Source organism: Entelurus aequoreus, linkage group LG12 (assembly GCF_033978785.1).
Source record: "Entelurus aequoreus isolate RoL-2023_Sb linkage group LG12, RoL_Eaeq_v1.1, whole genome shotgun sequence".
Classification (NCBI taxonomy): domain Eukaryota; kingdom Metazoa; phylum Chordata; class Actinopteri; order Syngnathiformes; family Syngnathidae; genus Entelurus; species Entelurus aequoreus.
Genome location: NC_084742.1, coordinates 18,728,596 through 18,743,595, shown reverse-complemented (window position 1 = coordinate 18,743,595; position 15,000 = coordinate 18,728,596). Strand labels below are relative to the sequence as shown.

At 40.0% G+C, this 15,000-nt stretch overlaps 1 protein-coding gene across 2 annotated transcripts in view; it reads left to right on the top strand.

Moving 5' to 3' along the window:
* Window positions 1–12,102, top strand: part of LOC133661637 (SH3 domain and tetratricopeptide repeat-containing protein 1) — a 23,171-nt gene extending 11,069 nt beyond the window's left edge. The window contains exons 10-20 of one of the 2 annotated variants that reach the window (XM_062065000.1): window positions 1,559–1,597; window positions 1,690–2,985; window positions 4,340–4,480; window positions 4,551–4,772; window positions 4,854–5,034; window positions 8,533–8,683; window positions 8,757–8,879; window positions 8,944–9,094; window positions 9,153–9,349; window positions 11,308–11,522; window positions 11,752–12,102. In XM_062065000.1, the coding sequence (XP_061920984.1) occupies window positions 1,559–1,597; window positions 1,690–2,985; window positions 4,340–4,480; window positions 4,551–4,772; window positions 4,854–5,034; window positions 8,533–8,683; window positions 8,757–8,879; window positions 8,944–9,094; window positions 9,153–9,349; window positions 11,308–11,522; window positions 11,752–11,764 (2,729 nt within the window). In that variant the 3' untranslated portion in view covers window positions 11,765–12,102. The other variant, XM_062064999.1, reaches the window with a different exon arrangement.
* The last annotated feature ends 2,898 nt before the right edge of the window (window positions 12,103–15,000 follow it).

The window sequence follows — 15,000 nt, the reverse complement described above, 5'->3', positions numbered from 1 at the left end:
TATATATGTACTGTATACATATATATATATATGTGTACATGTATATGTGTGTGCGTGTATATATATACAGTATATCTGCGTGGGTTCCCTCCGGGTACTCTGGCTTCGTCCCACCTCCAGAGACATGCACCTGGGGATAGGTTGATTGGCAACACGAAATTGGCCCTTGTGTGTGAATGTGAGTGTGAATGTTGTCTGTCTATCTGTGTGGCCCTGCGATGAGGTGGCGACTTGTCCAGGGTTTACCCCACCTTCTGCTTGAGTGCAGCTGGGATAGGCTCCAGCACCTCCCGCGATCCCAAGAGGGACACGTGGTAGAAAATGGATGGATCGATATCCGAAGAGACAATAAAAATAAACCATAATATAAAATTAAATACATTTGGATAAGTGAAAATATTGAGGATAAATAAATAAAACATGGATACTGGACACAACTGCAATATTTATGAATAAAAGGAGGAAATCGATAAAGTAAGGCACATTTATTTATAAAGCAGAATTCGTACACAAGCCAATTCAAAATGCTTAAAGGGGTACTACACTTTTTTTATTTTGCCATTCACAATCATTATGAAAGACATTACGACAGATGTATTTTTGCATTCTAACTCGTAAATAAACTTAAATAAAATCTGCTTACAACGGAGCCAATGGGAGATACTCTATTCCACCCATAAAACCTAATAAAAAAAAACATCCAAAAAGCAGTACTCCATTTACATTTTGTGACTTGAATATTAACCAAGTATTAGTAATACCGTTTTTATTGGCTGTTTTCAGCCCCACCAGCAGGAGACCACTCTCCGAGGTTCTCGGGGCCTGAGATGGTTCATATGGTTCGAACATGTCAGAGATGTACTTTGTCGCTAGACCATGAAAATAATTGTTTTTTAAGTCTATTCTCTGAGCAACAGGAAACCAGTGCAGGGACCTAAGCACTGGACTAATATGGTCTGATTTCCTGGGTCTTGTCAGGACTCGAGCAGCAGCATTCTGCATGTACACTACTGAAGCTCTACATTACAGCTGGTTTAGAGAGACCATTACAGTACTCTAGCCTGCTGGAGACAAAGGCACGGATTAGTCTCTCTAAAAAACACTACACATATGGTGTGTAGTTAAATATACTACAAGTCTGTGTGTGTGTTTGAGTTGTTAATATGTATAAAAATATTTTTCAAAAATTAGGAAAAAAAAGGTTTTTCCAAAGTAAGACTTGTAGTATAACTAACTGGAGACCATCCATGTATAATTTTTTGGAGATTGTATTATGTATGATCATAATGTTTTTGAATATTAATAATGTTTCCACTTGAAATTAGTGTTAAGGGCAGTGCATGTTGAGTTTGTTAATCAGTGAACTGTAGCAAACAGGACATGAAAGCAAAGCAGGAATAAGGGAAGGTTTTGAAAACATAAAATAACAATAAGAAAATTGAATTTAAAAAAAATACCTGACAGTGGAGAATGAACTGACAATGTTATAAATAAAGATAAAAAATTTAAATAAAAAGTAATAATAATATTACATTGTCATTGTTTTGCTTTCTCCCAGATATGTTCTCTTTCCAAGACTCGGAGAAGAAGCAGTCAGGTAAGTCTGTCTTCCTCTAGCGTGGATCAGGTCTTGGATCAGGTTTAAAGACGGATAAAACTTGTTCCTATTGCTTTTATTTCTAATTTCAGGAGCTCTGTCTGCTTGGCTTAAGCCTGACTTGAGAAAAAATATTAAGCGTAGTCTTGCCCAAAAAAAGGATTTATTCTCTGACCATGAGAAGATCCAAGAGGACTTGAACGAAGCCGCTGAAGTCAAACTTCCTTCTTTTAACGTGGTTGAAGAAGGACACACTAATGTCACGAAGGTTCTGTCTTTTTTGGACGGACAAGACTGTAAAGACGAGTTCAGGCTCCTCTACAAACTCAGTCCTGAGCTCCTCTCCTCCTCTGTCTTCTGCGCTCACGGCGACCAGGACAAGTTGATCTCCTTCCTTGCCATTGCCAGGGAAACAGCCAGAAAGAAGCGACTCTTGTGGCCACAGACGCGTCTCTGCTTCCTGTTGGCCAAGCTTTGTGCAGGCAGGTCAAAGTTCAGCCAGGCCCGCGTGTACTTGGAGGAGGCTCTGGGTATTCCTCGTGAAGCTTTCACCGACTTCCGGCTGCTCGCCAGCATTTTCTCCAACCTAGCTGGCATTTATCTTCTACAGAAGAACGCAAAGAGCTTCTTTGCTCGGTCAGAGCGCCTTGCCGCCTTGCTGATGGCGACCCCAGACTGCTTGGAATGTGTGGAGGATAGCTGCGTTCTTAAATACATCCTCAAGAAAGCACTTATGTCTCACAACAAAATGGCGGAAGCCCGTGCTTGTTACCTCTTGGCCATGCACCATTGGACTCGTGCTGAGGGTGTCAAAGTGGTCCCGTACCTGGAAAGACTACTTACACTTTGTGCTGGATCCCAGGGAGTGTCAAATATCTCTCCTAGTGGAGGATATCTGACCTTAGGCAAGCTCTACCAGGAAATTAACCTCCCTAATCTTAGTGTTAGCTCAGCCAGGAGAGCGTCCTTGCATCCTGGTGCTACGCTGACTGAAAGCCTCAGCAGCATGATCCTGGTCTCAGACAACGTCCAAATACTGTGTGAAACCATGGAAGAAGACTCTCTCCCGGCCCTCATAGCGCCATATTTACACCAGTGTTTGTCTTTGGCCAGCATGCAAGGAGCACGCCACCAGCTGAAGCACCAGCTTGCTGTTTGTCTCTCTCAGCTCTTTCACCAGCACAGACTCGTCGGGGACGCCATCCGACTAATGCAAGCGCTCATCGACAGCCCGCCTCCCAGCCTTGCCAGCTCGCCAGCGGAACAGAAGAGCGCCCTCATCTGGCTGGCTTGGCTGCATGTCGACCACGGTCAAGCGAGCGTGGCGCTGGACATCTTGGACGAGGTCCTCACTGCCCTGCCAGAGCACTGCACCACGCCATTGGAAGGTTATAAACCGTAATGCTCGGCCTGGGCCGATAATAAACATTTTTATATATTCTCCCACAAATGATTGCCGACAAACAATATTGTTGTCAGTATTATTGAGACCAAGTTAAACATTATTGTAATCATAATTAGGGGTGTCCCAATGCCACGTTTTCACTTCCGATACGATAGCGATATTGGAGCCTTGAGTGTCGGTCGAGAACAACATTATTTTGATGCGGTATCAGCAGGAACCATAGGTCATTCTTTTAATATATTGTAGCGTGGAATTTTCAAATAGTGATTTCGAATCAAGTGAAATAACTCAGAACAATGTTTGGTATGAAAACACTAACCTTATGGCAGATTTATGCTTTTAAATTGCAGCGTTAATTTGTGTTTTGGCAACATCCAGTGGTCACAATAATTCATGACTTTAAAGCCATGACACAGTAAGGTCAATGATGTGGACACGTTTGTTACTGGATACTAATACTCTTCTGCCTTGAAGACTTTATCTGTATGCAACTATGCAACTATAATAATTTAACATTTGATTATGCTGACAAATTTTGTGTTTGAGACTGCAGTATTGTTCAACTAAGGACACTTTTTCCGTACCTCCTAGATTGTGTGCTTAGCTGTTGTGTAGCTGCTAGCTCATAGTAACCTATCATGTTTACATTTTGTAAATGGCTTCACTAAAATACAAAGAAAGATCAAACTAGTGTGCTGTAAGGCAGACATTAGATGTTAACTGGCTGTTGAGCTTCCATCCATTTTCTACCTCTTGTCCCTTTCGGGGACTTAAGGGGTGCTGGAGCCTATTTCAGCTGCATTCGAGCGGAATGCGGAGTACAAGCTGGATAAGTCGCCACCTCATCGCAGGTTGCACAGGTAAATGCGCTGTAGGACTGGGCAGGACTTTTATTGTTGCTATCACTTTCCAACAAATTGGCCATAATACACTTGCCTGTTTGTCTGTATTGATGGGCTCATTTTGCCCATTTGGTTTGAAGCTAAAATTTTACAGCACCAGACATTTAGTTTTGCAATCATCTTTTTTTTCGTCAAATTTTTTTTCACCTTGTGGTGCTTCTCACTCCGGAGTCTCTGTCCGTGAACCCTGTGTGTAAGCTCGCAGTCCCGCCTCCACCCACTGGGACAAAGATTTTGGATGACTGACAGGAGGTTTCACAACTTTTATAAAATTTTGCTATTGCGAGCGATTGCATCCTGTTTGAGTTAATTTTAATTTATCGTTCGATTACTTGAGCTATTGGCTATCGGCCCAGGCCTATGTAATGAAATAGTTTAATGTAACTTTACTGTTTGTGATAACATGCTGTGTCTTCATTGTGTTCTGACTTTAAGGACTAGTCCTTAATATGCGTGGTGTGGCGATGCGCTGCATGGGAGACCTCCGGAGAGCAGCAGAGAGCTACCAGTCTGCCATAGACATTTGCCAAGAATATGAAGACATGGCAAACTGGGCCGTGGCTCAAGCTAATATTGGTATTAGCATGTATAACGGATGACAATGGCAGTGTATTCCAGTCAGTAACTAATCCTCATCCCCGCCCAGGGCTGCTGTGTTTTAAGGCGGGCGCCAAAGGACTAGCGCAGAGGCACCTGATGGAGGCTGTGCAGCTCTTTTCCGAGCTGGATGAAGGAGGTCACGAGGTCGCTTTCATTGCTGTGCTGCTGGAGCTGGGACGACACTACGTGAACCAGCAGCAAACGCATTACGGGAAAGGATGCTACGAGTGGGCCCTGCTGCTGGCCATGCACGCCAACCTCTCACATTGTAAATCACTCAAACGCTAATGTTATTATTCATTCCAATTGGATCAGACCTGTTGAAAACTGAAATTTCATTGGTTTTCAGGCCAGCTGAGCGCCACCAGACGTCTATGCCACCTGTATGAACGTGAGAGGTCGGAGCAGGCCCGATGTATTCTCTACATTCAATACCAGGTCCGGCTGCTTCAAGGCATGCGAGAGCGGACCGAGGAGGGGGAGGCTCTGGAAGCTGTCAGCTATCTCTACCTCTCGCAGGCCACGCACAGGTGATCTCTTTAACTCTTCCAAGTCCTTCACCTTGTGAAAACAGAAAATGCCAGCACTGCGTAATAGGTATATAATGATGATATAATAATATATAGTGATATAATAATATATAGTATAATGAGGAAGCCTGCACTAAATATTTCTAAGCCAGGAACCCCAAACTACGGCCCATCAGCGTCCACAATCTGACTTGCAAGACGTCCCAAGTTTAAAAAAAAAAAAAATATATATATATATATATATATATATATATATATATATATATATATATATATATATATATATATATAATGTGTGTGTATATATGTGTCCGTGTGTGTGTGTGTGTTTTTAATGTGTCCGTGTGTGTGTGTGTGTATAGATAGATAGATAGATCTATTGTTTTGTAGATGCCCATATGTGCTGTACAGATATACTTAAGTGTGGGATACTTCTCCTGTTGCCTTATTTGTACTTAACTTTATTAAATGTTTAGATGTATTGAGTGTTTGGCGCGCAGGGGATAGAAAGAAGAAAGAAAAAAAGAAGAAAGAAATTGTGGGGACAAGAAAAAATGTGTGTGTGTGTATATACAGTGTATATATATATATATATATATATATATATATATATATATATATATATATATATATATATATATATATATATATATATATATATATATATGTGTATATGTGTATATATATATATATATATATATATATATCCATCCATCCATTTTCTACCGCTTATTCCCTTCGGGGTCGCGGGGGGCGCTGGAGCCTATCTCAGCTACAATCGGGCGGAAGGCGGTGTACACCCTGGACAAGTCGCCACCTCATCGCAGGGCCAACACAGATAGACAGACAACATTCACACTCACATTCACACACTAGGGCCAATTTAGTGTTGCCGATCAATATATATATATGTGTATATGTATATATATATATATATATATATATATATATATATATATATATACATATATATATATATATATATATATATATATATATATATATATATATATATATATATATATATATGTATATATATGTGTATATGTATATGTATGTATATATATGTATATGTGTATATGTATATGTGTATATGTATATGTGTGTATATATATATATATATATATATGTATATATGTATATATATATATATATATATACATATACATATATATATATTAAAAAGTGATAAGCCTCATAATTCTTTGCCCAAAAAATAAATAAATAAATAAATAAATACATTAAAAAAAAATTTAAATAAAAAAACCATATATATATATATATATATATATATATATATATATATATATATATATATATATATATATATATATATATATATATATATATATATATATATATATATATATATATATATATTGTTTGTTTGTTTTTGGTTTTTTTGTTTGTTTTTAATTTTTTAATTTTTTTTTTTTGGGCAAAGAATTATGAGGCTTATCACTTTTTAAGGACGTTTTTGTCAGATGAGTGCGACCGGAGCGTTCAGACTGCAGTTGCATACGAAAGAGGCCTTTTGAAAAATTCAAAAGAGATGAAAAAAACGAAACAGGTTACATGTTGACAAAACATTTTTAGTTGACCTGCAGTGAGAACAAGGCCTTAGTCTCATTCACAAGCCGCAAACTTCGAAGCACATATATTAATTACAATACTCACGTGGCTGCAGTCAGCTTTTTAGCAGCTAGCATGTTACACAAATAATATTAAAGACCCAAATGGGGCCACAAACAAAATCTTGTTTAGGGCTACAAAAAGCCTGGATGCAGCCACAATCAGAATCAGAATCAGAAGTACAAACGTTTGTACTTTACACTCCTTTTAACTAATGTTACAAATGCCGACTTCACACTGCCCACAATGGCTGGAATTGTCAAAATCTGTCAAGTAAAAGTTCATGAATAATAACAATTTGCTATGATTTTGTCATTTATTGTCACAATATTTTTTTATTTGTAAGCGCTCTCAGCCCAAGAAGGAAAGCGCTTTAAAAGTTATCATACTTTTAAAAACACTCTTTGACTACATTTGTTTTGGTAGTTTGCTAAAAAAAATATTATTTGACATTTACCATTTACATTCTTTTTTTTTAAATATTTGACATAAACATTTGCCAGAAATACAATCCAAAACTTATCAAATGTCCTTCTGTTGATTCCCAGACTTGACCACTGTAGACCAAAATAGCACTTAAACTGAACCCAAATCCTGAATGAGGTTTTAATAACAGAGGAGAATCAAATGCTTCACATTGTAGCCAATGTTTAAGAATTTTAATGTAATAAAACCTAAAGTTTGGTAGTGCAAATCTTCCCAACGATTTGGGTCTTTGCAAATATTGTTTACGTAACCCATAAGTCTTTATATTCCAAAATAAATCTAAAATCTGACTAATTTGATCTAATTTACGAAATAAGGACTGAGGCAGAAAAGGTGGTATGCACTGGACGTATATTAAATTGAATAGAGTTGACACGAGCCACTGTAAATAAGTTAAGTAGGAACCAGCGATCAAACTCTCCCTGGAACCTGGACAACTCTGGAACGAGGTTGGCTTTTAAAGTTCTGCAAACGTATGTGTGACCTGGACGCCCAAGTATGTGAAACTTGGCGGGGTGATTTTAAAGGGGAAATTGTGCAGAGGATTATACTTAGCAGCAGAATTTATTGGAAATATTTCACTTTTACCCAAGTTTAGTTTGGAACAAGACAAATGTCCAAATGCTTGAAGGGTACTCAGGGCAGCCGGGACCGAGACGGAGCGGTCTGAGACATACAGAAGGAGGTTATCTGCATAGAGAGAGACTTTCACCTGCACATTATATCTACATATACAAAGTGCTGGGCAGCACGGTGGAACAGGGGTTAGTGCGTCTGCCTCACAATACGAAGGTCCTGGGTTCGATCCTGCGCTCGGGATCTTTCCGTGTGGAGTTTGCATGTTCTCTCCGTGACTGCGTGGGTTCTCTCCGGGTACTCCGGCTTCCTCCCACCTCCAAAGACATGCACCTGGGGACAGGTTGATTGGCAACACTAAATGGTCCCTAGTGTGTGAATGTGAGTGTGAATGTTGTCTGTCTATCTGTGTTGGCCCTGTGATGAGGTGGCGACTTGTCCAGGGTGTACCTCGCCTTCCGCCCGAATGCAGCTGAGATAGGCCCCAGCACCCCCCAAAGCGCTATTGACAGAGGCTCAACGGCAAGAGCAAAAAGCTAAGGACTCAGGGGGCATCCCAATATTTCCATTCTAATTCATAAGAAAAATTCATTACCTATGTATTTTAGGGTTTTGGGTTAATTTATGCCCAGTGTATTAATATAGTATGACAAAAGGAAACAAACTGAAGTAAGATAAGATAAATATAAGGATTTTTAAGGTGTGCTATGAAAGAACGTAAAAACAATCAAAACTACCCTGGTCTTAAATGTTAGGTAAATCTACACACACACAAGCATTGTTTTAATAGTGGAATATTTGCAGTGCTTATCGTGCAGCTATGGACTACACCAAGAGCAGCCTGGCTATTTTCATCGACCTCGGCTGCAGGGAGAAAGAGGCGTATGGCTGGCTGCAGGCCGGAAAGATTTACTACCTGCTGGGACAGACCGAACTGGTGGAACTTTATCTGCAGGTTTGCTGAAAGAGCTAGTCCCACAACTTATGTACTCCGAGACATGAATTTATACTTTGGCGGATGTGTTCAGGTGGCTCAGGACGTGGCTTTGAGTACGGGAGACACCCAGTTCATCCTGAAAGTGCTGGAAGCTGCTGGAGACATTTTCTTCAACAGCACCCAGGACAGAGACAAAGCTGTCGTCTACTACCGGGTAAACCTTGTAGTTGCAGTCGTTTCCCAAACAGCATATGTATGTGTTGTTCTGGTGCCCGCAGGATCGCGCTCTGCCTATCGCCGTGAGGAGTGGCAGCATGACCAGCAGGCTGAGGTTGTGCAACAAGCTGACAGAAGTCATGCTCGGTCTCAAACTCTGCGGAGAAGCAGTGGAGTTTGCTCACACCGTGCTGGACATCAGCATCACGCTGGGTAGGACACAAGTCCGTCTTGAAATGAAACATACGGTGACGCCGACCCTGTCACGCAGGCGATGATCTCAACGAGCGCGTGGCCTACCATCGACTGGCTCGTCTGTACCAGTGTTTGGGTCAGTGTGAGCTGGCAGAGCACTACTACCTGAAGACACTCAGCCTGTGTCCAGCACCTCTGCAGTTTGATGAGGAAGCTCTCTACTACGCCAGGGTCTACCACACCTTGGGGGACATCCTCTTCTACCATTTAAAGGTAATGCAGGGAGAACGTGTCTATTTATGTTTAAAAAAGATGACTTGGTCTAATAGTACTGTTTAAGTTGGCAACCAGTCTGTGACCATCAACTCAAGTCCTGGTCCACAGTGTTCTTCTTATTGCTATAATGTGTCTCCTTAAGCTGGTGTTGACATACAGTGCATCCGGAAAGTATTCACAGCACTTCACTTTTTTCACATTTTGTTATGTGACAGTGTTGGGGAGGCGATAGCTGAGGGGCTAATTTGTTTAGAGGACTAACTATAGGAAACATGGTATGTCTGTCAGAACACTGGAGGAAGGGATGACAATCCAAATTTTCCTCAGTGGCTTTATTTCTGCTGATGTGGATCGCACTGTAGTACAAAACCCAAAAACAGTGAAGTTGGCACTTTGTGTAATTCGTAAATAAAAGCAGAATATAATGATTTGCAAATTCTTTTCAACTTATATTCAATTGAATAGACTGCAAAGACAAGATAATTAATGTTTGAACCGAGAAACCCTTCCTTTTTTTTCAATTAATCATTAACTTAGAATTTAATGGCAGCAACACATTGCAAAAAAGTTGGCACAGGGGCATTTTTACCACTGTGTTACATGGCCTTTCCTTTTTTTTTTTTTATTTATTTCTTTTTTTTTTTTTATAATGTCCTGCCCAGCTTCTCGGGCAAATCATATAGCAGATGTAGATGCCCATATCGGCTGTTCAGATTTACTTTACAAAAGAGAAGTGTAGGATACTTCTCTTGTTGCCTTACTTGTATTTTGACTTTATTAAATGTATTTATATTATCATTTGGTGCAGCCGGGCCGGAGCAGGAGGGGATAGAAAGAGACAAAAAGGAAGACGGAGGGGGGAATTGTGGGGACAAGAGGGGGATTAGACAGAGAGACAAAAACAACAACAGCAAACACAACAACAACAACAACAACAGAGCAACATCAGCAAATACGACATGTACAAATATGATGGTAAAAGTAATAGCAAATAAGCAGTTGGCGAAAATTTAAAAAAAAAAAAATACAGAAATGACAATGAGCATTATTACACTAAAAATGGAGCAATATGAATACCAATAGAAATAGTGCTATTGATAATAAACAATACCAGTACTTTACCTTTATTATCAACAATACAATTGTTCAAATGCAACAATACATATACGTAATGATAACTTGAGATATGAAAGAATGCAGAAAAATGGAGGGGAAGAAAGAGAAGCAACCTTAACCTTGTAGATTGTTATAGTAACAATAGGTTAAGCTTTGTCAGTGTGCCATGTGTTATACCCAGTTTACCCTAGGGCAACAACGTTAATATATGTTTGATGAAACGTGATTATGTGCATGAGTGTATGTGTGGATATGTACTTGTATATGTACAGTATGTGTATGTGTACATGGCCTTTCCTTTTAACAACACTTAGTAAACCGTGCTGATAAATGGCTTTGCTTTACATAGTAGAGTTTTAACTTGCATTTACAGATGTAGCGACAAACTGTAGTTACTGACAGCGGTTTTTTGAAGTGTTCCTGAGCCCATGTGGTGATATCCTTTACACACTAATGACGCTTTTTGATGCAGTAACGCCTGAGGGATCGAAGGTCCGTACTTTCAATTAATTCATTTATGATGTCTCAGGTGTGATTCACTACAATAGGGCTCCACAGCACACTGAATTCCAGTTAGTTGAAATACCACAACACTGGATATTGTTCAGATAAGTTAAATTTAAGAACTTGCACACAAAGCAACACTGGAGGTGACTATGACATGTGCATTTTCCGCGCATGCGTACTAGGTCGCGTTGCGCCGGCGGACAGAGGGGGGCGGGGGTCTTAAACTGTGGTATTGTTGTGTGTGGACACGGATAAGGTTAGGTGTAAATTACCCTGGATAACCTTATCCGTTAGTGTAAACGGGGCCTAAAACAATCCAATGCGCCCTGCAGGAGCCCTTTGACGCTGCAGGCTACTATCACTTGGCGCTGGCGGCTGCCATGGACGTGGGCAACAAGCGGTGCCAGTTGACACTGTGCACCCGCCTCGCCACCATCTACCACAACTTCCTCATGGACCGCAACCTCTCACTCTATTTTTACAAGAAAGCCAGAGGACTCGCCGCTGACCTGAATATGAAGAGGATGAACATCCTAGCGGATCACAAGTATGTCCAGCCATAGCACCCATTTCATTGATTCTTTTATTTCTGGACCCTCTGCTCCTGTTTTGAAATGTTATCAGGATTACACCCAAACCAAACCAAATCGTTTAATCAGGTTCAAATATTTCAGAAACACCATACATATTTTTTTCTTGTAAATTAATGTGTTTTTGATTAAATAATTCAATCATAAATAAGTACAAATGTTGCTACTGCTCCATTACTGTTACAGACCACTGAAGTAGTTGATCAGGTGTCCCGTCCCCATGGCAACAACAACAGAGCATATTGGTCTGCAATGCCAGTCTTGTGCCACTTCGGGGCAGTGTATTCTTCTTTCTTCTTCACCAGGCCACACTAGGACAAGCAGTATGAATGATTGATGCTGAACATTACTGGCAGTACTTCAGAAAGCACAAGTTAAATGTAAAACTGCTGCTATCTTATTTCTTTTGCACACTCTTAAAGATGCTCCCCTTGCAATCCAAATGACGAGAGTATTTTCGAGGAAAAAAGGGGTTTGAATTGGTGCTAAAAATACCAGCGTGGTTGTGACATATTGAGAGCATTGACTTATTTTAATAGTGCCTCGCTGTATATTTAGCTGCTTTATGTTCTTTCAAGCAGCTCACGCCCTCGTCAGCTGTCCTTTTCTGCCATGACAGAGGAACTGAATAGAATTCCAACACAACTTCTTCTTGTTCATATTGGCCCTAATGGAGGTATACACTCTACAGCAGGGGTCTCAAACACGCGGCCCGCGGGCCAATTGTGGCCCGGGAGACGTTATTTTGCGGCCCCCACCTTAATATGAAAGTTTAATGTTAGTGCGGCCCGCGAGTTTTAAATGAATGGCGCTTGACAGCGTTGTGTGCGGAGCTGAAGAAATCTACCAATCACGTTGTGGTATGAGGCTCTCGACAATATCGAGGGCGTGCCGTGATGGCACTGTCATCAGTGTCCTCTAGAATCTGTCACCGCATCATCTTTTTCTCCATACTAACAGCGTGCCAGCCCAGACACATGTTGTATGAGGCTTCTAGAGACACACGCAGGTTATTGCAAGACATACTTGAGGAACAGCCATACATTTCACACTGAGGGTGGTCATATTTTATTTTATTTATATTTTAACACTGTTACAAATATGCGCCACACTGTGAACCCACACCAAACAAGAATGACAAACACATTTCGGGAGAACATCCGCACCTAAACACAACATAAACACAACAGAACAAATACCCAGAATCCTTTGCAGCCCTAACTCTTCCGGGCTACAAAAACACCCCCGCTACCCCTAACCCCGCCCAACTCAACCCCCCCCATCTCCCGAATTCGGAGGTCTCAAGGTTGGCAAGTATGCATTGATGTCACTTGCGTAATGCAAGCAGAGAAACATTTTGCCGCTTTTCTATGACACACGCTCTTCCTTCCTCCCTCCCTGCCTCCCTCCCTCGCCCGCCTGCTCGCTCCCGCCCCCGTTGTAAACAGTCCGGGCGGGGAAGACGAGCACTCCGCCGAAGGAGCGAGCGACAATACAAAAGTGTGGTGCACTGGACCCCAGCGCTGATACAGACGTGGTGATGTTAACCCGTTCGGGGCTAATTGTGCTACCGTAACTGTAAACTCCACCCCCCACCCTCCTCCCGTTGGCTCCAGACAGAGACGATTTTTGATGCAATATTTCTTTCACAGGGGCACCCCGACGTGTCTTATTTCATTTCATTTCATTTTTATTTATCTCCTTCATTGATGTGCATCTTTGATCGATAGACAATTATACCTCAATTTTTAAATTATACATTTACACACCAATGCCTGAGAAGGAGCAGGATGAAGAAAAATCTTATATTTTTCTGCCCCCTTCAACATAGTACGTAGTCTTACTTAATGATATCATATAAACAAACAATTACATCCAAATATAACGAAAACAAACAAAAAAACACAAGAAGTGCAAAACTTCATGATGTACAAAACGAACAAAAAAAACAAAATAAGTAGTATACACCTCACAGGATGATACAAAACAAATACAAAACTAGGCAAAAAATAAGTAAAATAATAAATATAAAGCAAAATGTAAACAGTTATGGCTGTCCATATGATCTCATTGTTCTGTCCTTATATATTTTTTCAATTGGAATATATTTTTACAATCTTTTATCTCTTGTAAAGAGAATTCCATAGTTTAACCCCCACCACTGATATACACATTTGTTTTAAAGTTGTCCTTGAATACTGATGTTTGAAATGACCTTTTCTTCTATGCTCTTCATTCTCAGAAGTGATGACAAACATTTTTTGTAAATTTGCTGGTAATGTTTTACTTTTAGCCTTAAACATGACACATAATGTCTGTAACTTTACTAGCTCCTGTAGTTTCAATAAACCCGAATTAATAAATAATATGTTAGTGTGTTTTAAGTAATCTACTTTATGAATAATCCTTATAGCTCTTTTCTGTAGTTGATACAGAGAAAGTTGCGTTGCACAAGGAATACAATTTGAAACGTCATTATACAACTAGACATGCTGAGGAGTATGCAAAATACTAGGGGAGTGAACCGGGTTGCAAATTTTAAAACCAGTCTACTGAGGCAACAAGATTTCGTCAAGAAAGCAAGCGAAAAGAGCGATGCAGCAGTCAAAGCTAGCTACATGGTGAGTGAGATGGTTGCTAGGGCGGGAAAGCCATTCAAAGGAGGTGAATTCATTAAAAAGTGCATGTTAGATTTTTTTTAAGAAATCTTTTCTTGCGGCCCAGCCTCACCCAGTTTCTGCATCCAGTGGCCCCCAGGTAAATTGAGTTTGAGACCCCTGCTCTACAGACTGCACGGCCCTTCACTCCAGCATTGATGCCCCCTTTTTTTTTTTTTTTTGACATGTCCTGTCCAACCACTCTGGCATATCATATTTTTGATGTACCGGTAGTTGCCCATATCTGTTGTGTGTATATGTGTATACACACACACACATATATATATATATATATATATATATATATATATATATATATATATATATATATATATATATATATATATATATATATATATATATATATATATATATATATATATATATATACACTCCCAGTAGCTCCACCCACTCAGCAGATGACTTTATGAATTTCTTTAATAAGAAAATTGAAGTCATTAGAAAAGAGATTAAAGACAATGCATCTCAGCTACAACTGGGTTCTATTAACACAAATACGACTGTATATACGACGGACATTGCCCTCCAAAATAGTTTCTCTCTCTTTGATGAAATAACATTGGAGGAATTGTTAAAATGTGTAAATGGGACAAAACAAACAACATGTTTACTTGACCCAATTCCTGGGAAACTTATCAAGGAGCTTTTTGTTTTATTAGGTCCATCAGTGTTAAATATTATAAACTTATCACTTTCCTCTGGCACTGTTCCCCTAGCATTCAAAAAAGCGGTTATTCATCCTCTACTCAAAAGACCT